The sequence below is a fragment of the Peromyscus maniculatus genome, chromosome 3 (assembly GCF_049852395.1).
Source record: "Peromyscus maniculatus bairdii isolate BWxNUB_F1_BW_parent chromosome 3, HU_Pman_BW_mat_3.1, whole genome shotgun sequence".
In the NCBI taxonomy this organism is placed as follows: domain Eukaryota; kingdom Metazoa; phylum Chordata; class Mammalia; order Rodentia; family Cricetidae; genus Peromyscus; species Peromyscus maniculatus.
The window spans coordinates 119,483,875-119,510,332 of NC_134854.1; the positions used below are offsets into that span (position 1 = coordinate 119,483,875).

Here is a 26,458-nt window from a genome sequence, read left to right on the forward strand (position 1 = left end):
AAATTTTTTTCTCTACCACTTTTTAAACTATTTGTTTAAGAAGTATTTTATATTTCCCAAACTACCAGTTTCAAATGCTTGCCAAGAGTTGTGAAATTGAGGTTTCCTGTCTCTTCAGACTCTACATTTTTATTGCTGTCAGACTTGTTGTCCTGCCCCTGAATGTTAAAAGTTGATTTTTTTGTTGTTGTTGCTGTTTTTTGTTGTTGTTTGTTTTTTTTGAGACAGGGTCTCACTGTGTAGCCCAAGCTATCCTGGAACTCGATCTGGGACCAGGCTGGCCTTGAACTCACAGAGATCCACCTGCCTCTGCCCCCTAAGAGCTGGGATTAAAGGTGTGTGCCACCACCACCCGGCTTAAACATTTTAAAGCTGGAAAAAAAAGTTAAGGAGCGGTTTCCTACCACTAAAATATAGAAACTTAATTGTACGACTGTGACTTTCACCAAAAGGACATTTACTCATGCTACAAATCAGAGAGACCCAGTGACAGAAACACTGCATGGAACACAAGGACCAAAACCAAGGTCACTTGAATCACCCCCAAAATTCTCCATTCTGCAAGATGGCTACTCACAGTATTCTGTGAGTACTGTTTAAAATGTAACTAAAACGTAGAGTTTTTATTTGAAATCCTGTCTTCTCATTGTAGGGAGGATAATTTCAGACCCTCACTGAATGCCTGAAACAGTGGAAGCTACCAACCTCCAGCAAGATAGCCAACAGTGATGTTCATCTTTCTGCTAAAGGGAAGAACTCTGGCTACCCTCTCACAGCTTCTTCACTGTGGGGCCATTAAAGAACAGACGGGTTACCTGACACAAGCCCTGCCACACTGTGACAGTAGACCCAGTGGTGGACATGGCTCAGTGACTAACAAGGGGGTGTGCATGTACTGGACAAATGCAGTCAACCAGTGAGATTTCAGCAGGCTACTCTGAACAGCATACACTTTGCACTTAGAAACTCCTTCTGGGATTTCCATGTATTTTTGGATTATTTTTGACCTTAGCTAGAACCACAAAAAGAATAGATAAAGAGGGGCTATGATAAAAGCAGTTAAATAATTTTCAGTAATAAAATCAAAATATTTTACAGGTCTAAAACACGACCTGATTAACTTTTAAACAAAGCAACTTTTGGAAGAGTGCATAACTATGTTCTGAAGCTATTCTACATTTTTTGTTATTTTTTTTGCTTCTTGAAACTTGAATAAAAAAAAAGTCAAACTATGCAAAATTATAAAATTTCCAATTTAAATGTACTCCTATAACTTTTCTTTTGCTATGGAGAGTGTTTTAAAACATTCATTTTTAATGTCCCAAAATACAACTGTATAAAATTAAACAAGTAGTTTTTAAAAAGTAAATTGACTAATTTTTAAGAGTAAATTTTGTCAGTGATTTTATTATGTTAGATTTGTTTCACAGTGTAGTAAAATACTTCAAAATTACCTGCTACTGATGCTATGTCAAAATTTATTGCAAGCAAAATTTCCCACTATCCAATTATGTGTAGCTAATATTGAATATTTATAAGCTTTCTTTGGATAAGTAATAAAAAAGTAATAAAAAGGGTCTACATTTGTTCACACTTCATTGTGGAAGCCACATGGAATAAATTTTCAAAACAGACATATTTTTTAAGCTTACATTTCTCTTTATATTTTAGACATGTCAGTGTGACCTCTGCTTTTAAAGGACAGTCTTAGTTTATAATTTAGTCACAGGCTTAATTACCTTTTCAATTAAAATCTTAAAATACTTTCAAGAAATATGTTTTCAGTGTGAAAGATTTCAAAGTTTCAATGTTAACATTACTCTGTAAGTCTCTCAATATGTACAAACACATATAAATTATAGATACAATACAATTAATTATATATCCACAATAATATGAAAACAGCAATCTCCTTTCCTAACTGTACTGCTATGTGGATAAAGTAATAATTCCCTGTGCTGTTCAAGGCACAAAAAAAATGCTTTAAAATTTTTTAAAGAATAGTTTCAAAAATAAAATTCAAATATTACACAAAATAATTTAACTGCAAATATAACTACATACTATAAAAGAATTTTTAAAAAAGTTTTTTTACACTTTACAGCAAATCCCATTTTCTAACTCTATAAAAGAATTTATTGGAAGTCTGCATTTATATATTAAGTGTTTACATTCAGTTTGATGGGAATACGAATTTCACAAGTTAACTGAGCCTTTGTCTTAGAAGTTCATCTATTTGAGTTTTATACATATTTTTTACATCTTCAAGATCCAGGCGAAGTTCCTCTGCTTCTTCTGCCTTTTCTCCATACATCTGCAGAATAGTGTTATATCTTTGATCCAAATCCTAAAAAATATTTGTTTATAATCCTTTAATGACCATATAAATATCTACAGTAGTTACAAGTCAATAGAAAAAACATCACGAGTTGAACAAAAATATTAATTTTAAAAAGAATAAACTTACCTTTTAAAAAATTAAACTTATACCCAGTCTATCTAGGAATACAGAGCAAAAAGAGGAACTTCTTTGGAAACCTCAATAAAGGGTTCAGTGGGTAAGAGGACTTTCTGAGCAAGCATGAGGACCTCACTTCTAACCCTCAACATTCACCTAAAAAGTCACATGACCTGTAACCCCAGAACTGGGAGGAGGCTCACTGGGGCTGGTGGCTCCAGGCTGAATGTTATTCCTGTCTGAAGGGAAGAGGAGGGTGAAGAGTGACAGAGCAGGACACCCACTTATCCTCATGGCCTCCTAGCACATCCCAGCACATACACATGCACATACGCCACACACACCACCCCAATTTCTCCACTAAATCTCTAATTCTCTCCAAATACGAATTATCAGTCTCCTCCCTATTAATTTAAGTATCCTTGATTTCTGTCTTCGTGACGAATTTGGATTAAGTATTTCTTGGCATTTATCCCACAAGACTAGTATGCGGAAACAAACACGGAGTCAAATACTACAAAGCATGCAACGGACATGCTTACTTAGTAAGTATTGGCCAAATCAAATCTCATGTTCTTTGAGTAGTACTAAATGTTTTGTGAAAATACTTTAGATATGCAATGACACAAGCAGCAGATTCATCTTTAACATTCTTTACTCAACTACTGACTCCTTAATTTTCAAAGAAATTACTAAGTCACACATATGCATCTGATATAAACTAAAAACTTGATATTTAATTTAACTGGATGAAAATATCTTCAATTCATCCTGAAGTGAAGAATACTTACTCGTAGCTGAACTCGAAGCTTGGGGATCTCTTTCACTTTCTCCTCCAGTTCATCATTTTGATTTGTTAATTTAACTAGCTCTTCAGACATTATGGATCGAGTTTTTTCTAGATTGCTAATTTCTAGCTGAGAAACAAAATCATAAAGTGGTTTCAATAAAAACGTATCTTGTTTAATGCTCTCACTAACATAAAAATATTTAATGTGTCATTTTTGAAGAAAAACATAGGTCAACATATAATGCTGAGCAGTGGGGGCAAGGGGCCCAAACTTTCTTTATAAGTTATTTATTTATAGGGTTCACTATGCAAGAAAGAAAGAAGTCAAGAAAATACAGTGATCTGTCTGAAAAATGCAACCACGTCTTTCTCTAATCTAAGAAAACAGCACACATTTCCATTATTGTAAGTTACTGGAAAAAGCCAGAGCAATGAGAACATACTTCAGTGTTGTCCCTCCCAACTATGTAAGTCGTATTGCTAAAAGCTTTCGCTACTACCCAAGAAACTAAGCAGGACTCTCGATACACATTAATACACATCAACCCACTTCACAATTGTTCAAATGGGAACTGGAAGAGGTATTCATTTTGAGTGTATAAGTTTAACATCAAAAACTAAAAAAATACTTTACTAATTCTTACAGCAATAGTCTTTACAGCTCCCTCCTATTTGTGTTGTTTCTTCTATGTGCAGGTCTCTTTCAGTGCACTCATTCCTTGTGGGGAAGAAGAGAGACTTTTCCTGTGGCATTTACGGGAAAAATAAAGCAAGTGTGCTGGTTCAGCACTTCCTTTTTTCTTGATGAGAAAAGAGGCTGGGAAGGAGTGGGCTATCCCTGCTTAGATGTTCCCAGGTCTGTGGTGATATCGTGTTCCCCAAAATATTGTGCACCCTAGTAAACTTATCTGGGGTCAGAGAACAGAACAGCCAGAGGCCAGAAAATGGTGGCACACACGCCTTTAATCCTAGCATTCTGAAGGCAGAGATCCATCTGGATCTCTGTGTGTTCAAGGCCACACTGGAAACAGCCAGGCATGGTGACTCACACCTTTAATCCCAGGAAGTGATGGCAGGAAGCAGAAAGGTATATAAGGCGTGAGGACCAGGAACTAGGCTTGGGTAAGCTTTTAGGCTTTTAGCAGCAATTCAGCTGAGATTAATTCTGGATTAGGACTCAGAGGCTTCTAGTCTGAGGAAACAGGATCAGCTGAGGAATTGGCAAGGCGAGGTGACTGTGGCTTGTTCTGCTTCTCTGATCTTCCAGTGTTGACTCCAGTACCTGGCTCCAGGTTTATTTTTATAATAAGACCCTTTTAACATTTGTGCTACAAGGGTCCTTTCTAGGCAGGCCATGGCACAAGGCACCTAGCATTTCCTAAGATAGAGCAGATAAATCTGCCTACTTCTGGCAGTCAGTCAGTTAGGAGGCTCATTTGGTTCCAGCTTATATCATTACTATATGTGATACACTCTGGGTTTCATATATCATTCATTCATCTTATTTTCCAATGTGCTCAGAACTCAAGTGGACCCCATTATCTCATAGGCTTCTACAGCACACTTCATTTTTCCAGTACCTGTAAATGACTAATTTCCCCTTCCCTCAGCTTTAGTTGAGACTGCAGATTTTCAATAATGCTCGATCCTGCTCCCAGCCTTACAGCTTCATAAAGATTGCTTCCACTGGCTGATGCAGACATTGGTCCAAATGAATGGTCATGAGACTCATCCTATTCAGTTAAAGAACACAGACAATTATCATATGTTATGTTCTATTATCAAGTTCAAACAAAGACCTTATCAACTCAAATGTCTGAGTTTCTCAAAAGCAGAAAATCATCTGTATTTCTTTACTTCAATTATCACCAGATTCTGACGAATTTCCCCAACAAGGTTATGGAGACTGCCAACCTGACAGTGCATGTTCCCTTACTCAAGGTAAGAACTAAGCACATGTAGGAGATAAGCCATTACCTGAGACAGGAAAGATGTCTGGAGCCCTGCCATATCTACTCCACTTATAGAGCTCGAGCGTGACATGGTGGGAGTACTAGAAACAGAAAAGAGTTTGTGGTCCTTGGAGAGAAAAAAAAAATCTGTAAGATTGAGAAGCAAAACATAAGGGAAGCAAGAAAAATTTCTAGAATTAATGAACACAAAGGCATTAAATTCCTGCATAAAATGTTATAAATACAATTTCTCAAAGTATAAAAAGCATCTAAAAATTAAGAGCTGAGCTGGCAAGATGGGTCAGCAGGTAAAGATGCTTTATCTGACCTGGGTTCAAGCCGAGGACTCGAATGCAAAAAGAGAGAGAGAGACAACTCTAGCATGACATCTTCTGACCTCCACACATAAATCATGAGATACATGCACGCACACACACACACACACACACACACACACACACACACACTAAATTACTCATAATAAAAAACTTTTAATTAAAATTAAAAGCCTGTATTGCCCCATTTATATTATAACACAATTAGCCAGTTTTTTTTTAAGGAAATGAGAAAGCTTTGGTTGAAGCTAACTATTTCATGTTCTGTAACACATTGTCAATTACTTGTAAAAGTGCTGAAATTTCTGACTTACTTATCTTATTTTAATATATTCAAAACAAAACAAAAAACCAACAAAACACTTGGGGGATGGAGAGATGGCTCAGCAATTAAGAGCACTGGCTTAGTTCCCAGCAGGAACAGAGTGTACACAACTCCTGTAACTTGTCAGGGATTCGGATGCCCTCTTGTGGCTTCCAAGGACACTGCATGCATGTGGAACAGACTTATGTGCAGACAAAATAAAACTAAAATTTAAAAACCCCAACTACAATGAAAAGGTAATTTCCATTTTTGTGTACTATTTGAACATATTATGCTAACTCTTAGTATGCTACACTACTTCAAGTACAGGAAACCCATTTTGTAAAAATTACCTTGCGGAGCTAAGGAGGTGGCTTAGTGCATAAAGCATGGAGACCAGAGTTCGGATCCCTAGAACCCACAGACAAGTCAGGCAAATGTGATGGCTGCCTGTAATTCCAGCACTCAGGAGGCAGAGACAGGATTCCTAGCGCAAGCTAGTTAGACTAGCCAGAATCAGCTAGCCCCAGGTTCAGCAAGAGGCTTGTCTCAACAAAACAAGTAGAGAGTAATCAAGGAAGATACCCAATGTCAACTTTGGGCCTCCACATGCATGTGGACACAGACACACCTGCACATATGCAAATATGCATACCCATATTCATGCGCAACAAACACACGCAAAAAAATAAATAAAAACAAGACAAAACAACCTCACTACATATACTAATCACAAAAACCAAGCCAGTTCTATTCTGACGTTGCCTATGGGCCATTTGCTACATTAGTTGCCGTGAGAAATCACAAAATTCATTTGAAAGTGTAAAGTATCTAATTCAAAGCCAATGACAGGCCGATCGGAATGCACTCCAATGACTCTGTTCTACACAGAGCACTGGCAATGCTACTTCACCTTATCAGTGTAGTAATTCTGAAGATATGAGTACAAGTAAACCCAGATCAATCCATGTCACCCACAACAGCTCAGCTACACAAACCAACTCAAACCAACACAATTCTGTACCTTTTCTTTAGCTGCTTCTTGAGTGAAAATGGCTTTCTTCCTTTCTTGTTCGACTTTCATTTTTTCCATTTCTAACTGACTGCACAACAGTGTCTAATGGAGAGAGATACAGTCAGGTAGTTTTGAGACACTACTCCACGGCACCAGAGGAAGTAGTCAACTGCAAAGCTCAGAGTGTAAAACGCAAGCTGCCATTCCACCACCAAAGACAAGGGTCCGTATCACCCTTCTCATCTCCTCAGCAGGCTGCTACCATCCCCATCCATCTCTAATGCCAGCCCTGGGGGAGCGAACACTAAGAAAAATACCTTTTCTTTCCTTGTCTCTTCAAGTGTTCTTACATATTCATCTTTTAAGTTTTCTAACTCAACCTGGTACCTAGTAAACCAGAGGGAATTAAAACAAAAAGGTGACAGTACAGACTATTAAAAACTCCAGTTCCACATTCACTAGTCATTGTACCAGCAGCTCTGCCCCGCAGACTTCCCAACTGACTGTGCCAGCTCCCTGAAGCACAAGGGGAAAGTTCTACTTTTTCCCATTTTTTTTCTTTTCTTTTTATTGAGATTTTCTATTCGTTTTACATATCAACCATGAATTCCCCTGTCTTCCCTCCTCCCACCCACCCCCTTTTTTAAACCAGTACTCTGAGATTTAAAATGAGACATTTAAGCAGTAATTTTAAGTGCTACCATTCCAAGTTCAAAGGTGGCCAAAAAAAAAAAACAAAAAAAAAAAAAAAAAAACAAAAAACCAGGAGTTCTATGGAATGTTTATAGAAGTGCAGACATTTCATTTTTACTTAACTACTTTTCTCTTTGGAAGTCAAGGGCGAAAACATACCCACTATAACCTTATGTAATTTCAGATGAACGATTTTATACCCTGTGGTTGCAGAAGAATCCAAATACTTATTTAGAAAAACCTGGAAGACTACTATAAAAACAAGTTCCATGAACAATAATCACTTCTTCCCTCCTTCCTTCCCACCTCCCTTCCTTTCTGTTGATGGCATTAGACCCTTTAAAAAACAAACAAAAAAAAAAACAAAAACCACATTAATGGGACAAATCTTTCCCTAGAAAAAAATAAATACATGTAGAACATAACATATAACTTCAAAAGAAGTACAATGGATCCTAGCACTAGCTTAATGCATGCCACTAATGACCCTGACTTTAAATACTGCAAGGTTTTCACTTCTAGTTCTCACTGCAATGAGGCTAAAACCCAACAAACATACTTCCCAACAGTGATTTAAAATGTCATGGAACCACAGAGAATACCACACAAATACACTCACCGACTATTTTCGTCTTCCAGTTTTCGTAGTTTATTCTTCTCTGACTCTAGCTGGGCCTGAAGTCTACTGTTTTCCTGCCGTAAGAGAGCATTCTGTGACTCCACTGAAGACATCTGGATTTTGTTGGCAAGGAGTTCTTCTGTAGCTGCTCGTTCTCTTTCAACTGCTGCAGCTAGCAAAGTCTGAGATTCACCTGATTATAGAGGAATAAAAGTCATACACACATAACCCAGGGAAAGATTAGACACCAGGCTGGTTCTGACTTCAAACTTCTAATGACTCAAATTTCCAAACTAGGACAAGACTACCAACTGAGACAAGCAAGCCAACGTCAGTTAATGCACAAGTTGACACTCTCTCCTCATGAGACATAGGACATTATCCATAATAGTAAAAAACTGGAACCAGCCAGGATATCCTTCCCCAAGCAAATGGCTAAACTATGGAAACAGGCATTTCAGAGACTAACACTCAACAATCAAAACACTAAAGTTTTCAAATACTGATGACTTTTTAAATTTTTATTTTATTTATTTGTGTAGACTAGAAGTATATGAATAGAGTAATACTCTCTATTCAGTCATTCCCCGAGTCAATTTCAATGTCCCAAAGTTTAATTAACAGAACAGGGAAGCTGCCCTGAACTGAACTCAACACTTTGGAGTGATAACTTCCATGTGCATTTCAGGAGGACCTGTTTGAATTAGGTCAGTCTGGAGGAGCCCTGCAACTATTTATTAAGCTTCTCTGTCAACAAAATAGCAGCCCCAGAGGCTTCCAATGGTCTACTAAATAACACTTGAAAGCCAAGAATCTAGTTTGCCAGTAGTCTATTGTGGAGGTATCTTTGTGGATTTCTGGGGACCTCTTTAGCACAACAGACTACTGGCAATGGTCGAGAGAAAGCCCGAGCTGACCTACTCTGGTGACCCGATGGCCAAACACCCTAACTGTCATGATAGAACTCTCATCCAGTGACTGATGGAAGCAGATGCAGAGATCCATGCCCAAGCCCCAGGTGGAGCTCCAGAAGTCCAATCGGTGAGAGCGGAGGGATTATATGAGCAAGAGATATTGAGAGCATGATTGGAAAAAGCACAGGGACAAATATCGGAAATGCATGAACTGTGAACCAATAGCTGAGGAGCCCCCATGGAACTGGACCAGGCCCTCTGGATAAGTGAGACAGTTGATTAGCTTGGACTATTTAGGAGGCCCCCAGGCAGTGGGACTGGGACCTGTCCTTAGTGCATGAGCTGGCTTTTTGGAACATAGGGCCTATGCTGAGACATTTTGCTCAGCCTTGGTGTAGGGAGGAGGGGACTGGACCTGCCTCAACTGAATCTACCAGGTTGAGCTGAATACCCAGGGAAGACCTTGTCTTGGAGAAGGTGGGAATGGGGGTAGATTGGGGGGGAAGGCTGGGGGGTGGGAGAAGGGAGGACAGGGGAATCCATGGCTGATTTGTAAAATTAAATTCATTATAAAATTAAAAAAAAGAAGAAGAAGAATCTAGTTGCCACCCCGGGACTGACAAGGAGTCACTCAAAGACAGAGTCTGGAGTAAACTAAGTGACTTGCTGTTGACTGAAAAGCCAAACACAATATTACACCAAACACTTATCTCCTGACCCCTCACTCATATGCTTTGTCACAAGAACATGATATCTCTCCAATTATACATGGGATTCTTGAGAACCAGAAGGTATGCATCAACTTTTCATGAGTCTGTTAGCATCTGGACATCCAGGGTATACACACACCACTTGCCTGTGACTAAAGAGAAACACCTTGACATTGTCTTCTTTATTAAGAACAGTGAGGAAATAGCTCAAGGAGGTGTCTATAAGGAAGCAGAAGATGCAGTCTTAAGACTCCATCATATCTCTCTTCTAGGATTTCATCTTGATCCTTTTCAGACTTGCCTCAGCTCCTGGAATTCTACCACTATCTGGAACTGTATCTGATCCCTGTCACTTACATTCTTGTAGACAAGCTAGAAAGAGGTCAGAGGCAGCAATGGATGAGGGACAAGGAAACAGTTGTCTAGCCATCTATAAAAATAAGTGAAAGAATCAGGCCTGGGGAGATAGCTTAGTAAAGTGCTTGCTATGTGAGCACAGGGACGAGCTGGGAGTCCCAGCACCATATCAAAGGCAAGTGCAGTAAAGTATGTAATCCCACAGCCAGGCAGGCAGACACAGGAGAGGATGCATGCAGCTTGCTTGCCAGCCAATCTAGCCAAATCAATTAGCTCCAGGTTCAGGGAAAAAATAAGGGAGAGAAGCAACTGGTCTCCACACACACGAACATAGTATGTGCACATGAATTTTCACACATACTTGCGCGCTCACGCGCGCACACACAACACCCCACAAATGAAATGGCAGGCAGTAAAGTATATGACCACTGTGTAAGGAAAACTAACTGCTTTAGAAGAGTTATGATTGAGGTATTGATATAAGAATGAAAAAGGGGAAGACAAATCTATACATATTAGACACCAAATGTCACCATGAGATCAGATGAATTTCAATGCCATACCACTATCCTACTTTGACACACAAGACAGAAAGTCTCCTGAACCAAACATAAAATACTGAAGAGATTACCAAGCCTATCAGAAAGATTCTTCTCTAGCATTTCCCACGAGGAAGTCTGAGACCCTAGAGTTGCTTGCAAATTTTCTATCTGTCGAAGCAATGGTCTTGTTGTTGTTGAAACGCTTTGACTCAGTTCTTGATTTCGATTCTCTGCTTCTTGGAGTCTCTGAATCAAAAAATCCTCAGGTTATTACCACTGACAGAAACAAAAGCACTAAAAACACCAGCAAACCTAAACTTTAGTTAGATTTCCGGAAAAAGAAATTTTTCCAGAGAAAAATTATTAGCTTTCTTAATAAAAAATAATACATTATATATACACATATATGTGAGTGTGTGTACATATATATACTCAATAGACAGCAAATCTATCGTGATAAAATTACTTCCTTTAAGACAAAATTAAAGATTTTCCTTTTTTTCCCCCAGGAGATCAGCTTGGTTCACCTAAGCTATAAAAATACATCCAATTGCAGGCACAATAAGAATACAGTAATAATGCTTTCAATCCAGAAATGTTACTTCAAGAAGACACGCGTGTGACCTTGTGCTTGGGAAAGCTTTGACCTACCTGCTGAAGTTCACTGATCTCGTGGCGTAAATAATCCTCTCTCCTGGCAGCTGCCTGCTCTGCCCGTTGCAATGTGAGCCTAAGGTCCCCCACCTGCAAGGCAAACAACACATATTGTCAGAACATTGGCTGCAACTTCCTGCTGGTGACATTTGTGTTGACTTTTTATGTAGGACACTTCACACTAGACAATGAGCCCACATCCCGCTCCTTAAGCAATGCCAGAGCTATAAATATACACTATCTACTTAAGAAAGCACTCTGTTATCCCCCCAAAAAAAAGCCTGCAAATATGTACAGCTCTGACATACAATGAAATAGAGGGGAGATAATGTATGCATAAACATTTGCCACAACGCAGGGTGTGACAAGAACTAGATGAGCTATAAAGAAGTAGGTAAATAAATAAAACCTAGGCACTAAGCTAGGTGTGGTGGCATACACCTGTGATTTCAGTCTGAGCATTTTGAGTTCCAGGGCAGCCCAGGTTACATAGAGAGTTCCAGAAAGGTCAGTGCTACATAGTAGGCCTTTTCTAAATACCCCAAAACTAAAACTAAAAGAGAAAAGTGTTAGCAAAGTATAATGTTGTGTGTTTGCAGTCACAGCTATTAGGGAGAGGCTGAGACAAGAGTTGAGGGTCATTTGCATAACATGGCTAGACACTGACTCAGAAAAAAAATAAGGAAGAAGGTGTCACTCATACACAGTTGCATACTTTATAACTGCCTACTGTGGCAATATATTTAAATAATAAAAAAAATTATGTCAGGCCTCTAACTGGTTATTGTAGTCCTGAAGACTTATTCTATGGAGCACACAGAGATGCTCTACAGCATTAGCAAACCCGACAATGACAAAATGAAACCAGAACTCTAAACAGCCATCAGTATTGTAATCTGTTTTCAAATGTTCATACATGAACATAAGCGTTAAAAAGTATAATCAATGCAGAAAATATTTACTCATCCTAAATGAAAAAAAAGACTATAATATCTATGGTTATCAATTGTAAGAAAAAAAACTAGATGGAGATGTTAACAAAGTAATCCACAAAATTAGCAATCCTTATATACCACGGTGGTTTTAAGAATGACAGTCCCATACCCTATTCCTCACTTCCTCAATTTTTCTTTATTATAGTAATGTATTTTTATTTTGAAAGAATTTTTCAAAATTGGGGTGTGTGTGTGTCTAAAAGTATGCATGTGTACTTCATGTGTACAAGGGCCCGTGGAGGTCAGAAGAGGTCGCTAGACCACTTGGAACTGGAGTAATGGGCAGTTTTAAGCTGCCATGTTAGATCTGGGAACCAACCTGGGTCTGCAAGAGCAGTAAGTGCTCCTAACTGCTGAGCCACGGCTCCAGCCCACTAATTTAAAATAGTAATATTCTGTATCTTTTCTTGATAGGGTGGCAGAAACACATGGATATATGGAACATGGCATGATTTACAACAGCAAAACATTGAAAACTTCCCAGCACTCGGGAGGCAGAGGCAGACGGATCTTTGTGAGTTCGAGGCCAGCCTGGGCTACCAAGTGAGTTCCAGGAAAGGCGCAAAGCTACACAGAGAAACCCTGTCTCAAAAAACCAAAAAAAAAAAAAAAAAAAAAAAAAACATTGAAAACAATCCAAATCCATCAAAAATATAGCTTAAAATTACATCGCAAAGTGGTATAAAACTAAACTCTAAGTTCAACTATTATGCAACCATCAGAATAGTCTGAAAAGATGGCTAAATCGTTAAAGGCAAGATTCCTAACCAAAAAGGTAACAGCCTACTAAGTCCATAATGCCAGCTGTAAAACATGTAAGTGTGGTCTTCAATGGAAGAGGAGGGAAGGAGACACACGTGTACCTGGTGAATTGATTAAAAAGCAGACATACGTACTGCCTGCATTTATAACAGGAAGACTGAAAAGATAAGGCAAACACCGACAAAGTGGCTGATGTTTAGACAAAGAGGAGCAAGAAGGAGGGGATAAATTAGAAGCAAATGCTGTCTGACTGTATTTTGTTATATAGCTTTCAACGTAAGTAATTTATCCACCAAAAATGTAAAACAAAACCAAAAGCTAATTGAGGTTGCTGAGAATAGTTTCGTGTGTTTTGTTTTGTTTTGTTTTTTACAGTGCTGGGAAAACTAGATATCCATATACATAAGACCTATTGTGGAATGAAGCGATAGCTAAGTAAGGCAGCACTTGCCTAGCACACAAAAGGCTGGTCAGACCCCCTACACTGGAAAAAAAAAAAAAAAAATCAAACAAAAAGAAAGTGTAATGAATGTTTACAGCAGCATCATTAACAACAGCCAAATGATGTAAGTATCCCAGATGTTCAATATTGAACGATTTTTTTTTTCTTTTTTCTTTTGATTTTTCAAGATAGGGCTTCTCTGTATAACAGCCCTGGCTGTCCTGGAAGTTGCTCTATAAACCAGGCTGGCCTTGAACTCACAGAGATCCACCTGCCTATGCCTCCTGAGTGCTGGGGTTAAAGGCATGTACCATAACCACCCAACAATATCTGATGATTTTGAAAGCAATGTGTTTCAATTTTTTTTTCTTCATCAGGCTCATGAATTGCCAGAGATGTTACAAATATGTCAAAAGTCAACTATATAATGTAGTCTCTTGAAACTGTATGTTTTAATTATACGTACATACATTACTCTGACAGCAGGATACCTAGTTTCATAAAATTCTCCTTCCTCCAGAAGTGCTGGGCCCTCCGCATATAGGAGGCAGAGGCTCTACCAGTGAGCTACATCCCCCGCACTATATACTTATAAATATATAGAAACCTCACAGAAAACCAAGCAATAACAGCAAGGTATATGCATCACACTAAGGCAGTGGTTCTCAACCTTCCTAACGCTGAGACCCTTTAATACACTTCCTCATGTTGTGCTGGCCCCCAGCCATAAAATTATTTTCGCTGCTACTTCATAACTGTAATTTTGCTACTGTTATGAACTGTAACATAAATATCTGTGTTTTCCGATGCTCTTAGGCAACCCCTGTGAAAGGGTTGTTCAACCCCCAAAGAGGTTGTGGCCCACAGGTTGAGAACCACTGCACTAAGAACATTTCTAGAGACACACAAGTAAGGTTTGTAGAATCCATTCCTCTAAAATGCCAGTAACATGATCACAGAAGCCTACCAGATGTACCTCATCTAAGAACAGATTCACACTTGCTAGTCAACTGCTTCACTTTGCAGAAACATGCACAAATACATAAAAGGTGGCTTTAACTACCCACTGCCTACCTGTAGCGCTAAGGCCTCTTGCTGCTGACGGGCTTCTTCCTGGGCCTTCTCCAGTGTTGCAGAAAGTTCTTCCTTAGCCTTCATCTCACGCCTCAAAGCAGCTTCCTGCACCTCACTGTCCTTAGCAGCATTGGCTTTGTGAAGATCAGTAAGTTCTCTTTCAAAAGCAGATTGATATTTTTCATTTACTCCAATGCAAAAGTAAACATATCCACACTAATTCAATTTCTATGGACCATAGAAACCTCAAAATAATAGTAAGCATACCTTATAATAACACTAGCCACTGTGAGGACTCTGCTGGACTTGCTTTGTCTAATAACAAACTCACTCATAGATAAATCTATAAATGTTGCTAATAATCAATAATAGAAAAGAGACTAGCAGGAGAGATGGCTCAGTACTTAAAGAGCACTGACCATTCTTCTAGAGGACCTAAGTTCAATTCCTAGCACCCACATGGCACCTGACAACTGCTGAACTCCAGTTCTAAGGATCCACTTACCTCTTCTGGACTCCTTGGCTATGTGGTACACAGATATACAAGCAGGAAAAATATAATGCATATAAAGTAATTTTAAAAAATTAAAGAAAAGAGACTTTTTCAACCTCTCAGTGTGATAACAGATTCTATACACACTGCGTATTTCATACCTGTACGCACTATCTAGGGCAGCCTGAGCACTTCGGTTCTTTTCTTCAAGTTCATCCATGTCTACTTGAAGTCGGCCAAGATCTTTCTCCTGGCGTTCTACCACAGAATTTAATTTTTTAATATTTTCTCTATGTTGTTTCTCAACTTCTTCTTTGCCATCAAGGACCTATGTTATCAAACCAGACAAGAACACCTTTCAGTAAATGATGCCGTGGTAGATAATGCCAGGAATCTCCTAATACTGGTTACAGCTGGAATAGAAATGGCCCACCAGTGCATGTGTCTCAACATGTGCTCTGCTGGGGGTGTTTTGGAAAGCCATGGAACCTCTGGCTGGAGGAAATGATCACTGGAGAACAGGCCTTCAGGGTTGGCTCTTCCCCATCTCCAGCCTCACCTCTCCCTACTCCCTGGTTTGCACCACGTGACAAACAATTGCACGCACTTATGTCACCACATACCAAACCCCCTGTCACACCTTCCCACTACTGGAATCTCATCCTCTGAAATCTGGAGTCAAAGGAAACCTCTTCTCCTTCAAGCTGTTCATGTCATGTCAAGTATTTGGTCCCAGTGATGTTAGGTAACGTATTATTCATTTATCTATTGGACTAAAACGTTTTTCTTGCATGAAATCCCATGAAGTCGATCTGAATGATCCACAAGCCATGACCAATTACAGGAAGAAAAAACAATGCACAGACAGAGAACACTGACTGCTGCTCACCTGTCTTAAATGTTGTAACTCCTCTTCCAGCTCCTTAGTTTTCCTGTTCAGCTTTGCAATAACATTTTCACTGTCTTTGTCTTTAGTTCTTAATTTCTTAATGATGTTAGAATTATGTAGCTGCTGTTTTGAAAGTTTTTCTCCTGGTGATTATAAAAAAAAAGAAAAGCATAAATGCCAAAAACAGTGATTGTTTAAGAATCTACATAAAAAGCTTTATCTAACCAGTAGCATACATGAGTTCTTTTTTTTTAATGCCATAAAAATTTTAAACTCCAGTGTTAAAATTCACTTAGACCTGAGTTATCAATGAATATTAAAATTATTACGTGAAAGGATTCTAGGAAACAAGATACTAACAGTCCTCATTTGAGTTTTAGCTTCAAATTCAGAGTCCTAGTACCTCAACCTCCCAAATGCTGGGATGACAGATATGTACCACCATACCCAGCTTACAGCTGTATTTTAAAATTGTCTATGTACCTATGTTTCCCACTGGCTAAACTAGGTTCTTAAAAAAGACAGGAAGTATGTCATATCTAGTATTGTATCAAATAATATACAATATATTCATTATTCAAAAAATTCTTATGTAAATAAAAAAAAGTTGGGTAATAGTAATTTCAAATGAAGTGAATGCTTCCAAATGTCCTCAAATTCTATAAATGCTCTAAACACATTTATATTTAACTTAAGTTAGAAATGTTCGCCCAACATTTGTAATATGAACAATTTAATAATAAAAGATCCAACATTAACAATCCTTAAAATAATTGCAATTCCCCCATACAATGGACTTTATACAGCCATCAGTAATGATATACAAAGCATTTAATAGTACAGTGATATATAATGAAAGCTGCACATGGAATATACAATCTAAACTGTGAGAGCAAGATGCAGAGAAAGATACATTGAAGAAAAACCAGACCTCCAAGTCATCAAATGCTAAAACCATAGCTCACTGTACTCAAACTAAGGCTTCAGAGACCTTATAGACCCTAGAATTTCAACCTTTGGATATCTTTGTTTAAATGGTGGCCTCTTTCATATCAAGCACAAATTCTGCCTTGTTTCTGGAGAGTTAACAAAAGGCTACACAGCACATATTTCTTTCACTACATCTGACCCCATTCTTCCATAAACTGTCACAAGCCACTTCTGGGGTTTAAGCCCACCCCCTCCCTTGCTTTCATTTCCCGTCCCCCTCTCCTTTTCTTCTTCTTCCTCCTGTTCCCGCTCTCATGTCCTCCCCTCTTCTTTCTTTTCTTTCTCTTTCTGAGGACAGTTTCTGTGGTACTCAAGTTTATCTTCACTCCCTGGGCTCAACAGATCCTCCAGTCTCCTATGTAGCTAGGACTACAGGTGTATACATCATACCCAGCTCACTATTTGTTCTTAGAAAATATGTACTATTTATTATATAATATTTTCCCTTTTCTTAGACTTTTTAATAATCAACAGAAAGCTCACCTTCTTCCATTAACCCTTGAATCTGTTCATCTTTCTCCTTCAAGAGGTCTGCAGTCTGACTACTGTTTAATCTAGTGGCAAGTTCTTCTTTTATGGTTTTCACTTCCTAATTAAAAAAAAAAACAAAAAAACTGTGGTTATCATAAAGGATTTTTCATTCTAGGTATGTTTTTCTCAGCTTTCCCATTTGAAGAAGTCACCCATAATCACATTCCCATAATAAATCTGTCAGCTGAGTCAACCCACTTACCTAGTTAACTAAGACAAAGAAACAGCTTTGATTACCACACTAAAGCCTACACTCATCAGTTATAAAAGCAAGTTTTAATATGGAAATGTGAGTAAAACAACTTCCTATATTGTCCTTCAGTATCTCTCTAGGTTATGATTTACATATGGAACAACATAGCAGCATACGATAAGAAGAGGTTTGTTGATTAAGTGTCTCAAGTTATTGTCAGTATCTGAAATGAGCTAGCTAACTAAAGCAACCAAGCAGGTAGAAGTATGAGACTGTGTAAGAGTTCACATAGAAAAACAATAAATTACCATTTACATTAGTCAGGAAGTAGGACGGGGCCCTGTGAGATGGCTTGGTGGTTAAAAGCACTTGACACAAAGCTGATGACCTGTACTCAATGTACATGACCCACATTCTTTCATATGTGTCCTGTAGTGTGCCAAGCAAGTGACCTGGACACACCCAGACACTTACACACACACCCACACACAGAAATTAAAATGTATAAGATTAAAAAATAAATAAAGTGGGAAAGCAGCCTAATCTCAAAAAGTTAAACACATATACTAAATTGTCAGTAACAGCTAGGACTTGTTCAGTAATTAACAGCCGTAATTGTTAACAATGGAAGTCTGTAAGTACTCCAGATTGGGAGCACAACAGCTCCTGAATAGGCATGGCTTTGCACCCAAAAGGCATTTGGCAATCCCCAGCAACTAAACAGGGAAGGCACTACTACAATGACATGGAGAAGCCAGGGATGCTGTTAAGCACCCAAACAGAATAGCCCCCATAACAAAATTAGCCTCCTAAATGTCAACAGCATCAAAGATGAGGAAAGTCAGAACAAGCCAAAATTTACATATGCCAGCCAAAGAATCATTAACCATTAACTATAAATTACACTTTTAATTCATACTTAGGAGTATAAATCTCTGAAGTGGTAAGAAAATAATCCATAGGAATAATAATTACTTTTTTTTTGTTTGTTTGTTTGTTTTTGTTTTTGTTTTTCAAGACAGGGTTTCTCTGTGTAGCTTTGCGCCTTTCCTGGAACTCACTTGGTAGCCCAGGCTGGCCTCGAAGTCACAGAGATCCGCCTGCCTCTGCCTCCCGAGTGCTGGGATTAAAGGCGTGCACCACCACCGCCCAGCTAATAATTACTTTTTAAAACGTACATAGCATCATTTAGGTTTGCTACTTGTTCTAAAGGAATTATCATTTTTAGATATCTTAATGATCTTTACTATATATCTTGCAAGGATTCATTCATAAATTACATAGGTACCCATTCAAAGAAAATTTGTGTGTGTGCATGTGTACATCTATATGCACAACTGTGGAAGGTGACTTCTCTGATTACTGTTCCACATTATTTTTGGAGACATGGTCTGAACCTGGAGCTCATCAATTTGTCAAGGCTGGCTAATGAGCTTTTTAAGGCTCCACCTACCTCTCAGCCCTTGCTCCCAGCACTGGGGTTACAGACACATGCCATTATGCCTGGCTTTTACGAGTTCTGGAGATCCATACTCAAGTCCCCGTGTTTGCTCAACGGGTATTTCAAAGTCTACTGAGCCAATTCTCCAGTGCCTAGATTTCTTTAAAGTATTAAAATCTACCAATTTTAATAGAACAAAAATTTATAATTTACTTGTTAATATACTACATATATGTTTTTAATATTTAATGTTTTTCTAATACCAAAATATGAGTTCATTCATGAAGTTCTACAGTTTAATTTAAATTACCTTCTTAGCAGCATCTCTCTCTTTGCAGGCTAGTTGAACTTTCTTTTCTGCTTCTGCAATTCTTTGGGTAAATTCATCTTTCAGGGAAGAAATGCTACTACTTTCTTCTTTTACTCTAAACATTTCACTAGATTTAAAATACACAAGAATGAAGATACTGTTTATACAGTCCAGAGGTAATGAGGTCTGTTCCCAAAATGCAGACACATTTTCTCCACTATATACCATACTAAAATAGAACTGTGTGAGGTCTAGTAACTTTTATTCTGTTTTGTTTTTAAGACAAGGTCCTACAATATAGTACAAGAAGCCCCTCTAACTCATCCCCCTGCTTCTGCTTCTTTGCTGGGATTACAGATATGTGCCATCATATCTGGCCAGCCAATTACTTTCTCAAAGAAAAATTACTTGCTAAATTTTCTTTATATATTTATTGGTATTGCTCAAGATTGAACCCAGGGCTGTACAGGCTAAGAAAATGCTCTACCACAGACCTGTATCCTCAGCCCTATAAATTAATTTTAAGAAACTTCAAACAAAACCAACTGGTGGAAATGTCACTAATATTAGATGTGCAAAACTAAGACAAAAGCAAATGTTTCAGTGAATCTTCTGGGTCACACTTCCTCAGTCATCTCAAAGTAAACCAGTTCGGTGTTTTTAACTTCAGGATTTCAATTTTCACTAAATATATGTTCTAAATTTCTAATACTAAAAGAAGAATAAGGAGAAATACATATATATATATATATATATATATATATACATATGTATTTTTATGAAACAATTTTCAATGCCAAAGATATGGTAAAGATAATTTGAGAAAAAAAAATATTTAAATACAGTAATAACTGGAACACTAAGCAATTTTCAGTGACTATAAACAATTTCAACTGCAAAATATTCTGTAAAGATTTGGTTAATGAGTGTTAGCATGCATGTATGTACATATACCACATATGAACCTGGTACCCTTGGAGTTATGAAGGTGCTGGGAACCAAACACTTGCAAAAGCAGCAAGTGTTCTTAACCACTAAACCATCTCTCCAGCCCCAAATTGTGAAACATTTTAATTTCAAAACATCAAAGTACATTAGCCTGCACATACTGTGAGAAACCACTCACGTGCTTTGAATACTTACTCCTTCAAGTTATCATAAGCTTCTTCTAGAAGTGCTTTTTCCTTACTAAGAGATAATAACTGAGCCTCCCTCTTCTCTAGTTTCTCATTCAGAAATTCAACTGTCTGGATAAAGAGAACAAACACAAGTCAATCATTTGACTTTTGCAAAGTCCATCTGTTATGCCAGTAAAGAGCTATAAGGGTACGTCATTCACAAATCAAAACCCAATGCTGTGGTCACAGCAGACACAGAACAGCTGTCAGGAGAGCACAAAGCAGAGCAAGCACATGACTGGTGGGAGAGCACACAAAACAATTAGGCAGTACTAGCTGATCAGCTACCTATCTGAGGATGCAGAAAATTCCACCTCTAGGTATACCTTAGAGGAAGCACCTGGTGAATATACTAGGTGATATGCATGAGGACATTTAAAGCATTTTGTTTCTAACAGAAAAATCTAGGATTTATTTATTTGTATAACTACTAAGGAAGGAATATAGATTAAAAAAATTTTTAAAAATGGTCAAGAAAGGGTTCAAAATTTCTGGTAAGGTTTCAGATCTTCGTTTAGTGGTATCTAGATATCCCTCTGTGTTCTTATTATTCTTTAACCCAAACATGTAATTTTTTTACTATTATCCACTGTACTTAAAAATAAAAATACTTAAAAAACATTAGCATGTAATTTGAATTTTTTAGGATATATCGCACAAAGCTAACAGAAGTAATTCTATGAATCACATTCCTTAGGTCTTGCTAAAGCAGTGATAAACTTATCTGTAAAGGGAGAAAGGGTGCCTTTCCAGCTTGCAAAGAGTCTTGTCTGAGTCAGGACAGACTAAAAATCACTTACCTTCATAAAGACACTGAAAACAGGAACAGTAGCTAGTGCTGGCTTTCAGCGACTCAAAGTATCAGCATATACTGCAAGGTCACTACCACCCACTCAAAAGTATAGCATGGCATTTTGTTTCTGAATAATATTAAACCCAGCAAACAGAATCTGCTCATTTCAAAAACGGTAGGTAAGGCAACACTGAGCACTTACAGTACACTTCTCCACTTATGTTATCTATACATTTTCGAAGTCTATGAAAGATGCCAGCTTCTGTTTAATTTCTAAAAATCAGGAAAAAGCAGAGCTCTGGTTTAGCATTAAAGAATCGACACATTTTCTCTTGTATTATTAGGAAGAAGTCATTTGTCACCCTAAGTTTCACTTTTGTTCCCTGGGCATTTCCTTTTCTCATTCACATAAGATAGCTATTAACAGCAGATATCAAAAATAGCATAAGGAGAAACCAAGCCAAAAGATTTTAGGAAGTATACTAGTTATGTCAACAAAACATCAACATTAGAATATTAATCACAGGAAAGCATCAATAGTATTCATATAAGTATTCATTTAGACAAAATCTAAAATTTCCCATAAATAGTATAAACATGCAAAATACTCTAAGAAAAAATAGTAACATTTGAGTTGCTTTAACATGTATGTCTTTAGAAGAGTTAAAGATACATGTGACATAAACAAGTCCTTTGCAAACTGACATTTTTTAGGATATGTGGAGCATAAAGGAATTTTAAAGTGACAGGGATTCAACAATAAAAATGTAAAACAGAAACGTTAAGCTTTTTTTTATAATATCTACTTATTCTATCATAGTTGCTTTGCAGACATTTCAAATAACTTAATATCAACATTATCCATTTTAAGGTCCTTATTGCTACAATTAAATGACCAGAGATCTACGTTTTCAAATCATCACATGTCCATGAGAATGTTTTCATGACACATCCCAAGCCCAAACACTGTAGTTACCTTGCAAATGTCTTCTTTCTCGGGCAGTGCTTCCGGCTGACTGTCAGCAGCTTCACACTGCTCAGCGGCCGGGCAGGAGACAAGCTGCCCTTCGTTTACTGGCGTAGGGGAAGCCAACGAATCTGGCTGTTCACAGTTAACAGGAGTAGCACTTCGGCCACTTTCCTCTAACTCTGCTTCTTCAGAAGGTGCAATCAACGTTTCGTTTCCCTCCTCTTCTTCAGCTTTTTCTCCAGGGGATTCTACTACTGCAGACTTTGGGGTCGAAGGATTCACTACAATAGGCACTAAAGCATAGCCCTTGCCTGGCAGCTCGTCATCTGAGTTGATTTCGCTCACACTCCGGCTATCTAGAGACTGCACACTAAACGAGTCTATTCTTTCAAAAGCATCCGACGAGCAGCAACTCTCGTTGAGCTTTTGGAACTCATCTAAGCGGCCATACTCAGGACAAGCGGATGCAGAGAGCAGCTGAAAGGATGTCTGCATGAGGTGCAGACTTGATTTCGCATCTGAAGTCTCCTGCCTTGAACTGGCCGAGCTCTCACTTATTACACTCTCGTGATCTAAAACTTCAATGTCACTAGTGGTCGAAGTGCCCGACGAGAAGGAGCTAACAGGAGGAGAAGGGGTATTGCTCTGTCTGTCTTCGTGTTTTTGTTCCTTAGGTTCCAAAGCCGTATCCTTAGTGTCTGCTGGGAGAGACTGGGGGGATGTGGTAGATACATCTTCTGTTGTTGTGTTTACATTCACCACATTTTCAGACGCCTTCAATCGCACAGTGGGCACCTTCACCTCAGACTCCTGACTAGCAGTTTCTGCATGCTTGCCTTCAGGCACAGGGGATGGAGTGCCCACAGCCGGAGTTTCTCCTGAGACACACACAGAGTCTCTCACTTCTGACTCAGCTGTTTCAGAAGTTCTGGACTGGCCAGGGGATGATGATTCATGTAAACTGCTCTTCACTTCTTCTTCTGGACGCTGTGATTTAGCCGGAGGTTTTGATACCACTGGACTCTTCGGAATGGTCTGGACATCCGATGGGGAGAGAAAGGCACTGAAGAAATTTTCAGATTCATCTACTACAGTCCTTCGAACTGGCTTTGTAATTGCTTTAGGAGCGGCTGTTGGTGGACTCTGAGGTTCAGTGCTTGAGTTCAATCCCCAGGTTGAAGTATCCCATCCTCCACTCACAGGGGGACTTATTCCTTTGACAAAAAAATAAATTAATTCATTAAAGAAAACATATCTAGCATTAATATTTCAATCATCATCAGAGGATTCATATGAGAGAAAGAGAAAGCCTATGAAATGCACCCTGTAACTGGGAGCTGTTAAACTCTTTGCTTACAGTATCACTAATTAGGTTCCAGATTAACTTTGGGCCTAAAAGAATAAAACCAGTGTGGGCTGACCTGAGAGGGTCTATGAACAAGTACAAGACCAGGCTTGGCTTTTCCTAGCCAAAGCAAGTATGCTATATCCCTCCCAGAACATGCTTAAAGTAATGATGTAGGTTTCATAGCCCATCCCAGATATGTGACTCATCTCACAAAAACAGTCTAAATCCTCACTAACAGGCCACATATAGTCACAGAACTATTTAGGCACACAATCATTTTATTCTGGTAACATTAGATAAAACTTGATTATAAGCTAAACAGACAACAGCACTCAAAACTGAACCTGAGATCATCGAGATGTTTTTTTTTTTTTTGAAAATCATAATTAAACTGATGAGAACAGTAAGTTCTAGTGAATAAATTTACTTTTATGTACTTAATGACCAGTCTGCCAGGGCCTCTCTCTTCAAACCCAAAGTATTTCTTTATATTTTTTATTGCAAATTAAAAAGTAGACAAGCAAAATCACCACAATTCTGTGTGCACTTAGAAGTTGTTAGAGAGGGTACACATTAACTGGAGACTTTTTAAGAAAAATCAAGAAGCTCTTTAACAAAGTCGACCCTCGACTAAGAGTCCAGCACTACCTAGAATGAAGTGCTAAGGAAACTCTGAATTGGAGACAGAGTTTTCCAGTCACCTGTTCAATGTGAAAACAGAAAACAAAGCTTAAAGCAAGATTAGGTGTGCGAGTTAGCTTAGGTCTGCTAGTTAGGTCTGCTAGTTAGCCTAGGTCTAAAAGGTAGGTAATTGTCATCCTCATGGGTGGGTTTAAATTCGCCTCTTGGAAAATGTGGTATGAAACTGCAGTTACCTCGCCTAAATTCCCATTCTCCAGACCTATGTTGTCTTGTAATCCAAAACACAACCGGTGATGAAAATCAATGAAAACAGCCATTTATGAAAATTTGGCTCCATTCCAGATAACCTGCCCTTAGAAATAAATTATACAGCACTATTCATACCTCAAATTTCAGGGGGGTAAAGAAAGATTATGTTTGAAACTGATTTGATCTCCAATTTAGTATCTCAAACTCTGGGGTCCAACCACAAAAAAGCAGGGTGAGCTATTCCATAGCAGGGTCATGTAACACGGAAAAAAGTAAGATCATGACATACCTACATACACACATACACTAAGATATCAATGGTTCAGACTTGGGCCCCGAGTCTTTAACAGTGTACAGCTAAAACCAGAAGCCGGAGAGTGATCAAGTATTGTTTTCATGCAAAGGTTTGTACTCCTGTGTCCGTTGCAACACACTTAAAAATGCTCAAGAACCCCTCAGACTTAAAGACACAAGTAACTGGACCCTCGAAAGAGCAATTTCGGCCATTTCGGCCAATCTGAAAGGCCTGGGTCTGCCGACAAGGAGTTACACTTGGGAACTCTTGGAACAAGCACACGGCCCCCGGGTACTATCCCCAGTACATTCTGTGCCTCACCTGGAGCAAGTTACTTATGCATTCAGAGTTTCGTTTAGCTCTTTCTGTAGAACACGGGTACTACCAGCCCTGACTCGGGTTGTTCTGAAGAGGAGGAAGCGTTTTGTAAAGTCTGCGCTACCAAGCATGAAGTGTTCATTAAGTGCTACCCGCGGGGCTCCCTGACTCCGTGAATTTACATAGTTCGGACCTAGGACGCAAACTGCGGAAGACGCGCCGCAATTAGGGGATCGGAGGCTGCGCTCGGGACCCTGCAGGAAGGACCTGGGGCCAGGGGCAGACTGAGAGCTGACACCTGAGGTCAGCGGGACCCGCACCGGGGCCGAGGCAGGCGGGCCGCGGGGCTGGGGTCTGACGGCGAGCAGGCAACGACTCCCCGGGACCCGCTTACCCGGCTCGCCGTACGGGATGGCCTCGGCCCAGGCGCTCGGCTCCTCCTCCTGGATGTCCAGGACCCTGTCGATGGACTTCTGGGCCTGAGACAGGGCCTGCTTGGCGAAGCTGGACAACTGTGAGGCGTTGAACCAGCTCATGGCCCCTCCTCAGCGCCGGCTCCGGCCGGCTCCGGGGGCCTCCGCGGTGGCCAGGGCCCACCGCCTCCCGGGGCCGCGCGGCTGGCAGCTCACAGCCTCCGGCTCAGCTGAGCCCGGCCCCGCCGCGCATGCGCTGGCCTTCCACGTACACAACCACCAGATCCGGGAGCCGAGCCCCGCCCAGGCGGAAGGAAGGGGCGGTGGCGTGACGCCACATCCGGGAGCGGAGGGTTGCCCTTAGTTACGGTTCCTGGAGCCGAGACTTTGTAGGTTTGTACCTGCTCTCTGCTGACGGATGAGGTCGGCGCCGGGACCTGGACCTCCGAGCCAGACCTGGATCTCCAAGTAGAGCCGCATGCGCCTCGCAGTAAAATCGGCGGTTAGGCCTCGCATTTCTCTTGGCCCTCGAAAAATAGCTGACCAGTTCTCGCCGGGCCTGGTTATCTTTGCTTTGCCTGCCTGACTTTAAGGGCACTGTCTCCAAATCCTGGAGCATTTGCAAACGAAACGACCTTCTTCAAAACTGAGTTCTGTAATCTGAATGCCGTTCATCAGCACACTCCTGGGTCAAGAGGTGACGCCAGAAGACAGATGCCCATTAAAAGGTCTCAGACTGTCTTTGCCCTCTCAGGCAAGACGTCCTCATCAGAACAAGAGCTGTGCTGA

The 26,458-nt window shown here is 39.5% G+C and overlaps 1 protein-coding gene and 1 non-coding gene across 2 annotated transcripts; both read right to left on the bottom strand.

The window, feature by feature from the left end:
* Positions 1-1,377: 1,377 nt before the first annotated feature.
* Positions 1,378-25,916, bottom strand: Tmf1 (TATA element modulatory factor 1). Its single transcript, XM_006972570.4, has 17 exons — positions 25,651-25,916; positions 22,411-23,618; positions 20,607-20,710; positions 19,464-19,590; positions 17,472-17,577; positions 15,999-16,141; positions 15,271-15,437; positions 14,617-14,773; positions 11,341-11,433; positions 10,779-10,935; positions 8,167-8,359; positions 7,172-7,241; positions 6,864-6,956; positions 5,226-5,327; positions 4,829-4,981; positions 3,250-3,375; positions 1,378-2,347 (listed from the first exon to the last, which is right to left on the bottom strand). Exons 1-17 carry the CDS (start codon positions 25,790-25,792, stop codon positions 2,204-2,206), a joined length of 3,285 nt encoding a protein of 1,094 aa, XP_006972632.1. The 5' UTR covers positions 25,793-25,916; the 3' UTR covers positions 1,378-2,203.
* LOC121828419 (small nucleolar RNA SNORA36 family) lies at positions 8,701-8,830 on the bottom strand. The gene has a single exon (XR_006070892.1). It is a non-coding gene; the product is annotated as a small nucleolar RNA SNORA36 family (small nucleolar RNA).
* Positions 25,917-26,458: the final 542 nt, after the last annotated feature.